The sequence below is a fragment of the Phaeoacremonium minimum genome (assembly GCF_000392275.1).
Source record: "Phaeoacremonium minimum UCRPA7 unplaced genomic scaffold PA7_03_scaffold_133, whole genome shotgun sequence".
Taxonomy (NCBI): domain Eukaryota; kingdom Fungi; phylum Ascomycota; class Sordariomycetes; order Togniniales; family Togniniaceae; genus Phaeoacremonium; species Phaeoacremonium minimum.
Genome location: NW_006921040.1, coordinates 42997 through 59141, shown reverse-complemented (window position 1 = coordinate 59141; position 16145 = coordinate 42997). Strand labels below are relative to the sequence as shown.

The window sequence follows — 16145 nt, the reverse complement described above, 5'->3', positions numbered from 1 at the left end:
GCAATTGCTGATCCTTGTCGTACCAAAAGCGCCCACAATGACGGATACGTGTGTACAGTGGGGTCAGTTATCGTACGCCACGGGGATCACGTACCTCGCTTGCGGAATGGCTACCAACAGAGCCAAGTTGTTCAGTTGAAGATTCTTGAGCAGCTCATCGATATTGCTGATTCTGAGTGTTCGTCACATAAATGTCATGAGAGGTATCGATAGCTATCGGATATCTTAAATTCGTAAATTTTCGGTTGAATTATTTGACCAAGTAGAAATCTCTCCGCTGACCAAAGCCTGTGACTTGAGATCAAATTGCCAGTCTTGGCGATCTAGTAGCCTAGCATGCACAGTTCCGTCAAACCTTTACAAAATCGTCCAGAATAAATCCTTCCTGTTCTCTCATCATCTTGTACCAGTTCTTGACATATGGAAGCGCCACATGTGGCCCATAAGGTGTTTCCTCCCAGACTGGCTTTGGCGCTGTCTGTCCGGTCTCCATCTCTGCATCAGCTAATACCTCTTTAAGAGTGCCCCCGCGATTGTATGTTAGATCTCCCCATGTCGTCGGCCGTTGGGCCCTCATGTTGGCTCGTAACTTCTCAGTGGCTTCTGTGTCAACGGAGAAGTCATCTCTATCAACTACTACACCGTAATTCTTCCTTGCTCCCTCAAATGTAACGAGCTTTCTATGTACCTCTGCGGCAACAATCTCGGCAGGGCGTGTCAGAGGATCACCAAGACCACCGCCTCCCCAGGTAACCCATTCAAGCACATCACCCGGTTTGACAACAAGATGATCCATCTTGGAGGGCAAAATCTGATAATCGGGCTTGTCCGTCCCATATGAACTGTTGCGCCATATTCCCTTCTTGCTACGCATGCCTGGCTCGCCACCATTGACTCCCCATGGCTTGGTGAGCCACCGATCATCGTGGAGGGATACTTCACCTTGACAGAGGAAGTGGTATAGAGTTCTCTGTGCGTTGCCGCCTCTATAGAAGCCTGCACCACCCGAATCAGGCACGCTCTCGTTGGCTTCAATTCTCAGGGGAAAGTAGAGCTCAATGTTCTCTGTAGGAATGCTCTTGATTGCTGGGAACAAGCAATGACAATCTGGTCCGTCTCCAATAGGTCTTGCAGGTACTCCACCAAAGCCAATTTGATAGAGTAGGAACCAGTCACCTGTGTCTTTGAAGCCAGAATAGAAAAGATGTGGCGAGTCAGAGAAACCGGCTGCAGAGCGGTACGATGGGTTTCTCTGACCCATGAGTGCCTGGATGACGTCCATGATACGGCCAAGCAAGTGTGTTCGACATGATAGGGCAGCAGGACGTACAGGTCGAAGGATGGTTCCTTGTGGTATCCGCAAGTCGATAAGATCGTGAAAGCCATCATTGACAACACAAAACGGATCATAGACCGCAAGTATGAAATATCCAATGAACATTTTAAACATTGGGGTTGAGAGAAAGTAGTTCATACTTGTGTTCGACTGAGGTGCGGTCCCATCCCAATCGAATATTAAACGATTGCCCTCTTTTTGCATAGAGCAAGATATATTCCACGGCCCTAGTCCGTGCCCATTGTCGTCAATGAAGTCGGTGAAACTACTGCGCTCGTTGCCAAATTTGGTCTCGATTATCTCGCCAATGGCTGAGTGGCAGCGCTCTAAGAGGTAGTCGGTCGCGGCGCGGTACACCTCGATGCCATAACGGTCGCATAACTAGACAAACTCACGTCAGCAGCTGGTTGGTTTACGAAGAAGATACTGGCGAGCACATACCTCACAAACTCGTGTAGCAGCTGTTTTGCAAGCGGCAACCAGAGCCGTAAGATCACTTTGGAACCACTCGGGAATTCTACTATTGCGCATAAAGACATCGAGGAGGCTGCTATTAAACTCGCCCTTTGAGTAGAGCTTAACTGACGGGATCTGAAGGCCATCCTCAAATATAGTCGAAGCGCCAATACTCATAGAACCGGGAACCTTGCCCTGGACGTCACTACAAAACATGTGAGTTGCTCAGCAAGAGAATTGCATTCGGGTTGAAACTTACGTCAAATGGCCAAAATTGGCCGCCCAGCCGACAATCTTGCCATGGTACCAGATAGGCAAAAGCACAATCACATCATTCAAATGAGATACAGCACCTTGTGTCTGATAAACATCATTTGTGACAAAGATGTCGCCCTCCTCGATGGTGCCTTTCCAATTTTCAAGGAATTGACCAATGAAACTGCCAAATTGACCAACAAGCATCTGACCGCGGGGGTTAGTTATGACGTTGAATTCATCCTGCTGTTCTCTTATAGCTGGGCTCATAGCACATCTAAGCATGAGGGTGTCCATTTCGCGGCGAATGCTACCCAGTGCACTAGCGATGAGTGTTGGGACAAGTGGGTTCTTCGATACATAGTCACGCGCTGAATCTGCCGTGTCGGTGAGTTCGTCGCTCCATGTGTCAGATTTTTCACTGGGCTGGATGAGAATATTTCCCATGTTGTCAATCTCGCCAACAAAGCCTGGCAAGATTAGTGTATTGGAGTCCATTTCAGTTATGACGCAAGGCCCCTCCACCTGATAGCCGCTCTTGGTGATCAGTGCGCGGTCCCAGACAACAGCTTCAACTTTTTGGCCGTTCACAACGATTGGGCCGCGGGAGATTACTGCAGATTCTGGTGGAGTAGCACCAGGAGCGGCTTCGATAGCTTCGATAGTAACATCGGGAGTGGCATCCGTGGTTTTGACACGCAAGCGCATGATTTCAATATCGATGGCATCAGGAAGTGAGAAGCTAAATTGCTGTTCATGTGCAGCTGCAAATCTCTGGCGTAGTGCTGAGAGCAAGGCAGACGTCTCAGACCCCAAGTCTTCGGCATTCATGTCAACCGTGAGAGTGAGAGCTTGACCTTTGTACCGCATGTCTGCTTGGTAAGCGATGCGGAGGGCAGGAGACTTTTCTCCAAGAGCTTCCATCATAGTCTCAGTACAGCTGACCTTGAGTTGATCGTACATCGTGCGCAAATCTTCTGTTGATATTGTCGAAAAGAGCTTAATGTATGTACAAGACTGTTCATGGGACATCTTAGTAGTAGCATCGCCCTGTGCGCACAGAATTCCAGGTGCTGGTGGAATGATGACAGGAAATGAACCTAGTAGTTTGCCGACTGCATTGGCGTGGAGGGGGCCAGCACCTCCAAAGGCGACGAGGGCGAAATCTCTTGGATCGTAACCTTGCTCGACCGAGACTAATCGGAGTGCTCCATACATAGTCTCATTGACAAGATCAATAATTCCTTCAGCGGCCTGTGTGGCCTCCATGCCCATTTGACGGGCGATGTTGTTGACAGCATTGGCAGCTGCATCAACATCCAGGCTGAACTTTCCTCCCAATAATTTTGTGGGGAGATACCCAAGCACCAAATTAGCATCGGTAACTGTCGCCAGATTGCCACCCTTGCCATAGCAGGCAGGGCCAGGCGTTGCCCCTGCGGATTCAGGACCAACGCGAAGGGCGGCCGTGAATGTGTTGTAATTGGCAATCGAGCCTCCTCCCGCTCCAACCGTTCGAACATCAACTGAAGGTGCTTTAACAGTCAATGAGCCCACGATTGTCTCTCGGCGGAGCACAGCATTGGTTCCAGGGATCAGGGCACAATCAGTCGAAGTCCCTCCCATGTCCAGGGTGATGAGGTTCTTGTACGGTGTGTTCTTAGAAACAACATGGCCAACGCCAATGACTCCTCCGGCTGGACCACTCATCAGGATATTGACTGGTTGTTGCCCTGCCAGACTGACTGATGTCAAATCGCCGTCAGACTTGAGGATGCGTATTGTGTTAGTGTCAGATGCAAGGAGATTCTCCAGGCCTTGCATGTATCGCTTAACGATTGGCTTGACGATTGCGTTTGCAGTCGTAGTAACAGTACGCTCATACTAAACTGCAATGAGTTTCATTCTCTGGATACGTGTTAATTGTTTGTCGACTTACCTCTTGGATTTCTGGAAGAATCTCGGTTGATGTCACAACCTCGACATCAGGGCCGAACTCTTCTTTCAGGACCCGTCTTACTTCCTCCTCATGGATTGGGTTAGCAAATGAGTTGATCAAACTGACGGAAACGGCATCAGGTTTCTGCCTCTTGAGATCTTTCAGACTTTCTCGAAAACTTTCTTGGTCCAGTGGACGCACGACTTCGCCCTGGATAGAAATGCGCTCCGGCGCCTCAACCGTCCGCTCGAGGGGCACTATGGGCGTAGGCTGCTGCCAATTGATCCATGCACCTAGTCCACCAGGTATCTGTGATCTCCTGAAAGCGAGAACATCTTTATGGCCCGCAGTTACTACGAGCCCAGTCTTCGCACCTTTGCCTTCTAGGATGGCATTAGTGGCCGTTGTTGTGCCATGGTGTATGTATTCAAAAAGCCCATCCCATCCGTAGTTGTCTTTGAGTATCTTGCGGACTTCATCAACCCCCTCCTTCACTGCAATGCTCTGATCTGTGACGTTGGTTGGCACCTTTGCACGAACCGTCCTCCCCTCTGGTGTGATGACACATATATCTGTGAAGGTACCCTGTTTTATGTGGTAAGTTGTTGACTCACTTCCTATGCTCAAACGAAATTACTTACCCCAACATCTACCCCAAGGCGATATCCCTTTGTTTCTGCCATGATTTACGTTTATGGTGTACCTGCAGATGGTCAGGGGTAGCTGATGGTCTTATCGGAAACAGGCATGATACCATTCGGTAATTTTATAACTCACATGCTTGATCATCAGTAGGAAGGCATTAGGTGTGTAGTCTCTGCCGGTAGGACAAGATCGGGACGAACCTTCCGATTAGATGATAAGGGTGTACCCTTCTGACGTAGACCCTGAAGTCGGATGCACCGACAGTGTTGTGATTCGCTGTGGCTTCTTCCACAGCCCACCCCTTGATAAGCAATTCGAACCGGCCCCACTTTGCTCCCGGCAATCTGATCTTCCTATGCAAGACTGCGGCAAATCTGTGCACTTGGAGATAAGAGCAAAGCAGCTTGGGGAGAATGGTATCTGGGGAATAATCTCCAAATGGCACTCTTGTCTAAGCAATCCCCCCCTGATCGGAAATCCTTGTCGACTTCTTGAGTGGTTTTTATGCTAGGAGAAAGCTCACGGCTATCAGGGCAGTTATGATCCACAGAGTAAGAGACAAGAAAACTCAAGCATTGATGTCATGACATCTAGGGAAACAGCCAACTTCTCAGCTACCTAATGATTTATTGTAAGGCTCTTCATTATCATTCTTTCAGGTATGTCTATAGAGAGGAGATGTGTACTTCACATGCTGGCGTATCAATCATCAATAAGTATGGAACTACATGAAGAGCATGACGACGAGAAACATGATACGCTTCCTCGTCTCCTTAATTTCCTCATCTTTTTCCCAAAGAACTTTCCCAGGGAAAAGTTCGACTTATCTCTTCTTGGTGATTTGGCCCTTCCTTGGCTTTTTACACTTACAATTTTCACTCCGCTGGGGAATGATGGGGGAGATCGTGCTCCCTGAGTCATCATTCCAGGAGGTTTCACTCCTTGGGTCATCCATCCAGATGGTGGCGCCATTCGATGCATAGGTAGGCCCTGGGCAGGGGCAGGGACATTTCCTGGCCCTGGAGGATTTAGTCGATCGGGTAGTCCTGGGATGTTACCTGGCCGCTTTCGAAGTGGATTTTTATCCATGGGCCACATGTGCATAGTTATAGCCCAGTCAGGTTCCACGACCTTCTCCCAGACAGATGGTAGAATGATTTCCCCATTTGGGCCAATCAAATCGTAATGACCTTCTTGAACATGCGGTCCAATGACCTCAACGTGTAAAAAAGCTTGCTTGATAAGGTCTTCCATGCCCTATCAAAGATGTCAGTTTCTGTTATCTTGTTTTCTGATTTCCTGGTTTTGAGTTTCATACTCACCGTCCACGTCTGACACAAATGGAAAGGAAAACTAAATTTTCGTCCCACTGCGTCCTTGAATTTGATGGGTGGCTTTTCAGCCCTCTTGAGTGCTTGTTCAGCCTGTAGCATAGCTTCCTCGAGCATTTTCTTCTTCAAAGCCTCCTCCTCCTTCCGCTTAGCTTCCAAGGCAGCCTCTGCTGCTAGCGCAGCCTTTCTCTCTGACTCTATCTTGGCTCGGGCCTCGATTTCGGCGTCTAACTTGGCTAGCTCCTCTACTCTCTTTCTCCACTCTTGTGCTGCCGCTTCCGCTTCTATCTCCCATTGCTTGCGAGCTGTGGCAAGACGCTTTTTCACAATGTCCTCGACATCACGGGTATGCACTGGTTGCGATCGGGTTTGTTGGTGTTTCCATCCGTTCTCTCTTCCAAAATCACTCCGTCTCGGCTCAGGGGTTGGAGTGGGCCAGGTCGGGTAACTGACGACGTGTCTCTAGGCTGGGTCGGCTGGTGGCCTGAGCCACGACTCTCTGTGTGATTGCTAGGGGTTTCGCTCAAGGCTTGTGTTTGTGGGGAAGGAGAGTCATTGAGCTGACCCTTCTGCTCTAAAGATCGGACTACGTTCCCGGTCAACACAGTTTCTATTAGAGGTTCATCAGGATAGGCTGGCGGTGCCGTGATCTCCTGGCTCTGCGTGAGTGTGTCCCCTGATGTTGGTGAAGCGTCATAAGACTCTTCAACGGGACCATATTCGTATTCCTCATCATCAGGGACTTGGAAATGTGCGATTGACTCCGGAAGCGGTTGTATACTTTCTCTTCATTAGTCTGACCCTGTATAGGAAAGACAAGTAATGACCAAGGCTCTTACTGATTTGCAGCCGCAAAATGCGTGTTGATGGCCACCAAGCGGCAATGAAGCGAGTCACGGAGGGCGCGTAGTTCTTCCTCTTTGAACAATGCCCAACCAACTTTACTCCAGCTTCCCGAAACACCGGACGATGCCGACTTGGATAACTTGGCTTGGTAATGCTTCGTTCTCTCCAAGAACTTGGCAATGATGTCCATGGACGACATCACAATGTACGAGGCCGAGTTCAAGGTCGCTTGGGCAAGCACGTTGCTGCGGCCGACCTGGCTTACATGAATGAACGCTTGTTGAATGGCGCATAGCTCGGTCATCGCCTCTTGGTACTCTGCACAAGCACCACGAGTCTCCGTCATGACACGGATCAGCTGGTGAGCCAGATTCGCACCAGCGATGAAGTCCCCGATGCCATACCCGAATGACATCGTAGATGCTGCCTGAGGCGACTGTTGATCTCTTTGCTGTTGGTTTACTTATTCATGAACTCTGAGATTGAGACCTATGTCTTATGGAATCGAAAAGAGGCATTTCAATGCGATAATTTCCACAGGTGAGAGAGAGGGGGAGAGAGCCCTGAGGCAGCTTTGCGGGCTCTGTCTAGCTCAGCCACCCCCAATATGCAGCCATTGCAGCTGGGCAAACCATCAGAACACCTGCATGTCAGGCTTTCCGTGTGACAATGTGGCGGTGTACCTGTGCAAAGTCCGGCAATGCTGTTATAGTTATAGTTATAAACATTGAAGACACAAGTTGCGTTTTGAATTGAACTATTGAAGCCTTATTCACAGTCACGATATACTTAATGAAATAGATTGCAATCGTCTCTCTTTACGGCAACCAATTTAACACAGTATGACGCTCACGACCAATAGTTCTCTTTCTGATGCTTATTGGCTTTGCACACAGGAATTACTAATAGAATTTAGGCGTCCACATCAATAAGTCTCGAAGTCCCTGACAGCTGGAAAGATGCCTACTATGACAGCAACACACAAGGTCTCTGGTTGTAGGTTCAAAGACCACCGTGCCAATGAGCCTCAAGACTCCTGGTAGTAATAAAATCATCACTACAGCTTTAAGAGCCTCAACCAACCCAGCATTGAACCAGTAAAATTAATATATTGAAAAAGTAGCAGTGCAAGTACGAACAAGGAGTCACCCTAGTTCTCTTCTGCATTTTCTGATTTGCTCATCGCATCTCTGGCTATCTCCATCTGTTCCTTCGTCGGTTCGTTGCATATTACAAGATACAAAACATTCTCATTGATGAGCCGCCGTGCAAAAGCGGCTGGTGTTATGAAACCCCGCTCGTAGCTTGCACGCAGCTTCTCCGTCTCTGTGAGCTCGCGGCCCGCTTTCTTCTCTGCCAGCGCAACCCTCTGCTCGCGCATTCTTTTCCACAAGTCGACACGGCCACCTGTGATCATGTTAATGGGCCCATGGTGGTACATTTGGTGAGTTGGGTCCGCGAATGTGGACGCAAAGGGTTTCTCGGGCAACTGGGCCAAGGGATTGTCTGGATTTCGTATCGCGAATTTAGCCTGACGCCGGCGGTCGAGATAGTCACCTATATAGGCTCGGTATGACGTGAACTTGGGCTGCTGGTCTAACTGCATATTGTAGCTGGCAGCCTCTGCTTCTACTGCTGGATAGATTAACGGAGCTGCTTCCGGGATTGACGCCGTGCCACGAGATGTCCCCGCCTCCGTGGCCTTAAACCGAAGTCCTCTTTTCTGGCCGCTCGCCTCGCCCTGCGCATTTCTTGCCGCGGCCGTCTTGTCCATGTCAACCTGCACGACTGGCTCGGCCTTGGAGCCGGGCTTGTTGGTCAGGACCAAGACGTATAGACCGCGGGGTTTGAATAGACGTTCGTTAGCGTCGTCAAGGAAGGAGTTCGTCTTCCAGCGACGCTGCATCTCGCGCGCGGTGCCGGCGGCAAACGACACAGCGAAGCTGATGGGCGTTCCTATTACCTGCGGGGTGGTGAGACCGACGACAAAGGCCGCGAGGTTGATGGCGTCGTAGACGCGCGAGGTCTCGGAAGCGGCGTTGAAGGCCTCGAGGAAGGCCATGAAGGGCTCTTCGGGCAGGGACTTATACTCGCCGAGGATGGGGGCGTAAGCACGGACGAAGCTAATTGCTGAAAGTCAGTGTCCCATATAAACGGATCTAGAGAAGGGAACTTACCCTCGTGATCTGGCTTGTGGTCGACGTTGTGGAAGTACCACTGGCACCGGGAGGGGAGTGTCTCGACATTCAGGAACTATGATAGACTCGGGTTCTTGATTGTCGGATTGGGAGAGGGGTTGTTCTAATGCAAGATCTGACTCTTCATCCTCCTCCTCGCTGTCGTCCAATTCCCAGTCATCAGCCTCGGAGTCGACAAGGCTTTCAGCCCGGGATCGATTATTCTCGCTGCACTCGTCCTCGAGTATTGATGTGTCTTTCCGTGGATTTGTACTGTTTCAGGCTGTTCATTCATGTCAAAGTGGGCTGCCTTGAGTTCGCGCTTCTCCTTCATATACTGCTTAGTTTCGGATGCTGCTCCAATTGTGGAGTTGACGGCGTGGCCGACACCACGAAGGGTCATCATCTTGTCACAATCTTGATGAGATCTTTCTTTGTTGTTTAAATGAACAATAGTTTCTGCAATTGAGTACATATTAGAAGTGAATGATATATGCGTTTGTCAGCTTCTGCAGATGAGTGTTATCTTTTATACGTGACCGATATGAGCGAGCACCCGATCGACCGATGCCCACATATCGTGGCGCCTATGAGGAGTGGATCGGCGTTGGACCTTCGCAGATATACGAGTAAAGATTTTCTATGTCTCGATAATTATAGCACAGTATTGTTATAGGACTAGCACTCAATTGGGCTTCTTCTGCTAAATGTTGACGTTCTGAGCAACGGCCACCCCTGCCAAAGAATGCCACGTACTTATACGGGTTTTTTATGAATCATGCAGGATTCTAGGCTGTTAGGAGAACATTGTACCGCGGGATGAATTTTGGCTTCGTTCCATTTGGCGGGAATTGTCTCTCAATTTGGTATAGGTTGGTCTCATTCTTGTGCTCAAGTCCTGTAGATGACAGACAGTCAACGGCGACATTGACAACATCTTCTACTAGTAAATTTAGGACTGACTTCCGTTTGGATGGCGAGATACCATAGAGTGGTTGAGAAAGTTGATTAGTTGCCTAGATACTTTCTAAGCGCCTAAAGAAATGCTATAAAAGAGGCCAAAAGAACCACTGGCATTCTTCAAGTCCGCGCCGTAGCTTACTCCCTAACTTCATTGTAACTCTGCTTCAAAAGAGATCCCTGTCTTTTCCCAATGATGTTGTTTACTAAACTCGTTGCCCTTTCCTTTGGCGTGCTTCCCACTCTCGCGAAGTGTGTCTCTGCTTCCACCACTTCGTCATCTGCCATCAGTACGCCAATACCAACCTACCTCTTTACTGCACATCTGCAGCTTGGAGAACCGCTCAAGGCCATTCCTCTCCTAGAAGGCGGTACCATCACAGTTGAACCAATTGCAAACGGTACCATTTCCGGACCTTATTTAAACGGCACGATCTTGTCTGGATTTGCAGCCGCAATTGTCGTCTCGAACAACTCATTCACCGGTGCTGGTAAATCTATTCAAATTGCCACGATCAATGTATATGGCAAGACAACCGATGGACTGTCCCTCTATCTTCGCGAAGAGGGATTGGGGATTCAAGCTGGTCAATCTACGAGACTCATTGTTGCTGTTGGAGGGAAATACAGGAGTCTACAGACTATGTTCATTCTAGGGCAGCCTACTCCAAATGCTGCTAGGACTACCGTTACTGTGCCATGCTATAGCGTGCCATTACCCGCGGGGTTATAAGTACTGGGTGTTGATAAAATGTATTGAAGAAAACAGCATGTTTGTGAAGCTCGGTAAATTGGAATACAAGTGATACTCGATTTAGAACTGGTGTTTCCTTAGCTCATACCCTATCAATCAATAGATTCAGGCGCCCCCTCAGGAAGTATCCAAAACGATGATTCATAGATCATCACCCGGTGTCCAGAATTGGGAACACCGGCGTAAGTTGATTTATGACAATCTGTAATCACGACGTAAAACCAATCAATGTCAAGCTGACTGGTTGGATTCATTCGGCCCCTGAAGTCGCCCCCAACCCGCGCTGAATGCTCCCAAATACGGTCTAGCGGCGTCCAGTACCCCACAATCACCCATGGCGGAACATTGGAAGGATCCCTCGTGTTTTCCAACTGCACTCGCTAGCTTTAGGTGATGTCATTACGTGCATTCCTTGGGCGCCTCTCGAACTTCGACAAGCACGATGCGAATCTTTTAGAAGAGACCATCGCTTCTAAGAGGCTGGTTCCGAAACGGACCTAATTTGGGAGTGTAGCACTACCGAGTGCATATGTTGGTGATTACGCTAGGTGTAACGCCTTCCACCTTTGTTGCAGAGGCCGGATCAGATAAAGGGGCAATAAGGGTCCTTGGCAGTCCCAGTTGCTTAATGCCTCTTGGACTGCAGCACAGGCTTTGTCGTGGCAATCATGGTCGGAGTTCCGGGACGATCCCAAAGCTGCATTACATGTCTTAGTAGGAGGAAAGGCTGTGACAAACTACGACCAAGATGTACCCAGTGTGCCAAAGCTGGCCTGACATGTGGTGGATACACTCGATCGAGGGTCTTTGTTAACCGATTCCAAGTAGGTGATATGTCCTCTAATGTATATACCGCAAGAGTCGATTCCGTTTCCAGGCAAAAGGGCCGGGCGCCAACGGCCGAGGATATCACTCTTCCATTCGAATTGACGCAAACCGCCTATAATTCTCGATACATAGACCTCTTTTGGTCTGCATACTTACCTGGTGGCCAACTCTTCAATGACAAGGCTGCAAGTCTATCTCATGGGGGATGGGTCACAGTGGCACAAGACATGTATACCTCTGACAGAAGCTTGCAGCTCGCTATGCAAGGTGTCGCTCTGTGTGGTGTTGGGACTCTCCACGGTGACAGGTCTTTGATGAAGCAAGGTTCTACGGTGTACACGCAGTGTTTGCGGGAGTTTAACAAGGCTCTCTGCGATCCTGAGCGTTTGCGTCTTGATGGAGTACTGTGTACGGCACGGCTCTTGTCACTCTTTGAGGTATGTCTCAAGCAAAATGCTTATGATATACGCACTTGCCTTATAGTTTGTTTTAGATGCATTTTGGTGATTATGGAGAGGATGATGCGAGTCATGGAGCTCAATCAAAAAGCTGGCTTGCTCATACACAGGGTCAGCTGGCAATCCTCAATGCTAGGCAACCACGTGAGTTCCGAAGCGGTAAAGCTCATCTGCTATTTGCTGATTACCGTTATATCTTGGTGAGACAGCCTGCTATGAATGGCGGATTGACATTGGAACTGATTGGACCTCCAGGTTATCTCTGCAATTGGCAACCGAAAGCAGCTTCCCCTTAACAGCAAAGGTTGGAGGAGCGTTCCGTGGAAGTCTCATCCTAAATCACCACAAGACAAGCTTTTGGACGTTCTGGGCGACCTAGCTGGTGTACTAGAAGACGTAGACAGAATGAGGCACTGCGAGGACAATAGAAAGAGGTCACGAGCCAGAGACCACATTGCACGCTCCTGTTGGGACCTTGATCAACAGCTTCAAATTTGGTTGGCTGAAGTTGGAACGTTGAAAGTTTTTCAGAGTCCCGGAAGCCACGGCGATGTTCGCGGCCCAAACGGCTCGGAAGACTTTGCACTTGCGCATCTAACTATTCTGTACTGGGCGACCTGCGTCTTGCTTTACGCTAACTTTCAGCTTTTGTTGACAGAAAGGAAGATTTACCTGAACGAGCAGAACCTACGCAATATTCCTGTGAGCTTGTAGCTGCTTTGCCATTCTTCTTCACGCAAGGCGCCGGCATCATGGGTCAGAAGATGGCCGCATTTCCGTTGGGTATAGTACTGCAGGTCCTTTTTGCGACAGAAAACGCTCCATCGGAGCACCGAAAAGCTCTAGGAAGATTTCTAGGAAAGCAAGACGGAATTGGAGGCATAGGCAAATTCTTGAAGAACCTTCAGCGAGGAGCTCCTGGACCTGGGCAGCGCGTATCCAGCGGAGAACATGGGCTTCAAATGAGGGCTAGAAGTTGGATGAATTTGGCCGGCTCAAGAAGTAGTGAGATAACAGTATAAGCAAACCAAGTGTCCTGCAGCTATGATGTAATAGAAGCCCATAACTCGCGGTCTCTGACCGCTCTTTAGGTTATGTGAATGCTCACCTGAAGTCATGCTCCTCCATTCTTCTAGAGGTAGTGCTGAGTTGCAGTCTAGTGAATATGACACAAAGAACGCTGAGATACCGGCCATGACCCAGTCCCCAAGCTGCAGAATGGCATGCAGCTGATAAACCTTGACATTCACCATCAAGAGCCCCAGGATCAGGATCGTCGTGAATAAGCTCACGACATCAAATTAATCAGAGGCCAGGGTGACATTCCTGATGCCTAACCACCGCCTATCAACACAATAAGCGGCTCTCATCCAAATTTGCGCTCACAGAGACGCCTTTCTCGGTTATCACAGGTGAAGGCAATTTTCTTGTGAAAGTCCATGCCATATCACCTACAAGCGGGTGGACTGTGTGGGTACATGGTTATCATGAAGCTATAAGGGAAGACAAATTAACATTCTCGTATTTCGAGCTCTCTAAGGTGGTCATCGTCAGCCTTACATATAGTGAATTGCGTGTTGTTAACAAGGCTTGTATTTGGATGAGTGTGTTTATTTTTCTTTTCCTTCTAGGGAGTATAATCTATTAAAGCTAGCTTTGCTCTTAGACTGAAAAGCTTTCACCTTGATAAGATGGTAGCCCCGTCAATTGGTGACGAAGTTGCTAACTAAATCAAAATCCTATGTGACAATCGGATAGGGTTATCCCGGCACCGATAGCACTATATATAGCACTCCGTAGGCGATCTACGGCGCTCGCATCTTAAGGACCTACATAACATACACACTTACATACTACCTTCGAAGGGAGCTCCGCGCTACGTAGCCTTGAGATCCGTCACATCCTATTAGTAGCCTATTAGCGGCCAAATGATCATCCATGGATCTGGTTTAGCCTCGATACTGCTTTGAACGTAACCGCTGGCATTTTCCCACCTGTGAAGAGAGTCCCAGTTAGAGGAAGGACACTAGTGTGAACATGTCGCACAAGCGACGTTGCCAATTACATTTGAGACCTGTGCCACCCGCCGCTTTAATCTGAGTCTAGCAGGAACGAACCTGGCAAGCCTATAGAGGGATATGGGACATCGACACCGTACATACTAAGGTAACGAACCAGATCCACAGAACGGGGCCCTTCGGAAAGAATTACGCACCGCGAACCTACCAAACTGTTCCAGGATAAATGATACAACCCATCTACAGTCCCTATGGGACTTGTGGATGACACCCGCTTAATGTACGTGGTCAATGCGCTACCTTGTTGACGTACTCCATGCGCATCCAAACAGGATCAAGTGGGAACCCAAATCCCGGACTTAGACATTTATCTCCCTGTACAAGATTGATGGAGATGTCTCCGCAGCTGGCACCTCTTTGCGCAAGACTCGGGTACAAATAGGGATCTCAATACCCTAGAGACACTTTTAACCCTATCGAAGCAAGAACGAATTAACATACTTGTAGAGACCATAATTATGACCATGCCAACAATCCCCCTCCATTCAGCTGTACAAAAGAGCTTGGACGACACTAAAGTCAACTATGTCCGGCTGGGGACCTCCGGACTACGGGTCTCCGTTCCCATGCTCGGGTGCATGAGCTTCGGCTCTAAGGAATGGTCGCCTAATCCAAACGCACAGTGGGTGATTGAAGAAGAGGACTCTTTGAAGGTGCTCAAGGCTGCCTACGATATGGGCATCGCCACCTGGGTCACAGCTAATATATACTCAAACGGCATGAGTGAGGAGATTATTGGCAAGGCCATTAAGAAGTTCCAAATTCCCCGGCAAAAGCTGATCATCATGACAAAATGCCATAACTATGTAGGTGAGAAACCGGATATCTTCTCCGCCTATATGGTCGGCGGGATGGTCCGGAGTAAAGACTACGTTAACCGTGGTGGTGAGTAACTTCCTGGTCTGACCTTTGAAGATGATGCAAGCACTGACCTCCTCAATAAGGCCTATCACGCGCAGCTATTTTCAACTCTGTAGAGGATTCTCTGACTCGCCTAAATACACCATATATTGACGTTCTGCAAATTCACCGCTTCGACCCGGATACACCAATCGAGGAGACGATGAAAGCGCTGCATGATCTCGTACAATCTGAGAAAGTTCGCTATATTGGTTCCAGCTCAATGCTGGCGACCCGTTTTGCTCGCATGCAGTTTGTGGCTGAGAAAAATGGCTGGACGAAGTTTATTTGCATGGAAAACCACTACAACCTCTGTTATCGTGAGGAAGAGCGGGAAAGTACGTAGCGTCAGTTGGTGATTTGCCATGTCCAATGCTGATCTTTGAAATTTGTAGTGATCAACTTTTGCAATGAGACCGGCGTCGGTGTTATGCCGTGGGGAGCACTTTGGGGGGGTAAGTTGTCTCATCCCATCGGCTTCAAAGACTCGGCGAGGTCAAAAGTCGGCTCCAAGCGCGGCAGTGTAACAGAGGCGGATGAGCAGATCATCAATAGGGTAGAGGAAATTTCCAACAGAAAGGGTTGGACCATGGGACAAGTGGCATTATCATGGATAATAAGCAAAGGCACAATTCCAGTAATAGGCCTTAATTCTATCGCACGTGTCGCAGAGGCCGGTGAGTTGCGTGGAAAGGTATTAACGGAAGAAGAGACCAGATATCTCGAGGAGCCATACATCGCGAAGCCCCTTGCGCCGGGCACTACTTAGACCAAGAACTTGTCATAAAAGGGGAGACGCCACTTGGTTTGATGCTGATCATCCGCATGTCTAAGGCCTGCTTTGCTATTTATCATTGCTGTCTTGCTTTGATAGCACTACGACAGACAAGGAAGAACGTTTTTTACAGTGTTATTTCGCAAGACTAAGACTACTAAGCGACGATATGAATGCACTTGAGCATTGATTGGACCAAGGCGGCCTGCTCATTGACTATGACTCGAATGTTGGACAGATATTGCCTTAATATACAATTGCGACAACTCTATTTAAGGCAATTTTTAGTCTCCCTTAAAAGGTCATACCTCTACTTGCTATAGATAGATTTAAGTTGATAGAGGAAATCGATATAGCAATGTAGGGCTTTCTAGCGTGCCTACTAGGGTCACTTTATTTAGATATAT

The 16145-nt window shown here is 48.6% G+C and overlaps 3 protein-coding genes across 3 annotated transcripts; 1 reads left to right on the top strand and 2 right to left on the bottom strand.

Moving 5' to 3' along the window:
- Nucleotides 1-349: 349 nt before the first annotated feature.
- On the bottom strand, nt 350-4669 carry UCRPA7_1837 (putative hydantoin utilization protein a protein; the record flags this gene model as incomplete). The annotated part of the gene is made up of 6 exons (XM_007914417.1): nt 350-1086; nt 1477-1717; nt 1778-1997; nt 2052-3931; nt 3987-4571; nt 4628-4669. 6 exons carry the CDS (start codon nt 4667-4669, stop codon nt 350-352), a joined length of 3705 nt encoding a protein of 1234 aa, XP_007912608.1.
- Nucleotides 4670-7958: 3289 nt separating this feature from the next.
- UCRPA7_1836 (hypothetical protein) lies at nt 7959-9562 on the bottom strand (the record flags this gene model as incomplete). Its single annotated transcript, XM_007914421.1, has 3 exons — nt 7959-8938; nt 8986-9061; nt 9542-9562. The coding sequence occupies 3 exons, from the start codon at nt 9560-9562 to the stop codon at nt 7959-7961; spliced, it is 1077 nt and encodes a 358-aa protein (XP_007912612.1).
- A 4959-nt stretch (nt 9563-14521) lies between these two features.
- On the top strand, nt 14522-14956 carry UCRPA7_1835 (putative aldo-keto reductase protein; the record flags this gene model as incomplete). Its single annotated transcript, XM_007914422.1, has 1 exon — nt 14522-14956. The coding sequence occupies one exon, from the start codon at nt 14522-14524 to the stop codon at nt 14954-14956; it is 435 nt and encodes a 144-aa protein (XP_007912613.1).
- Nucleotides 14957-16145: the final 1189 nt, after the last annotated feature.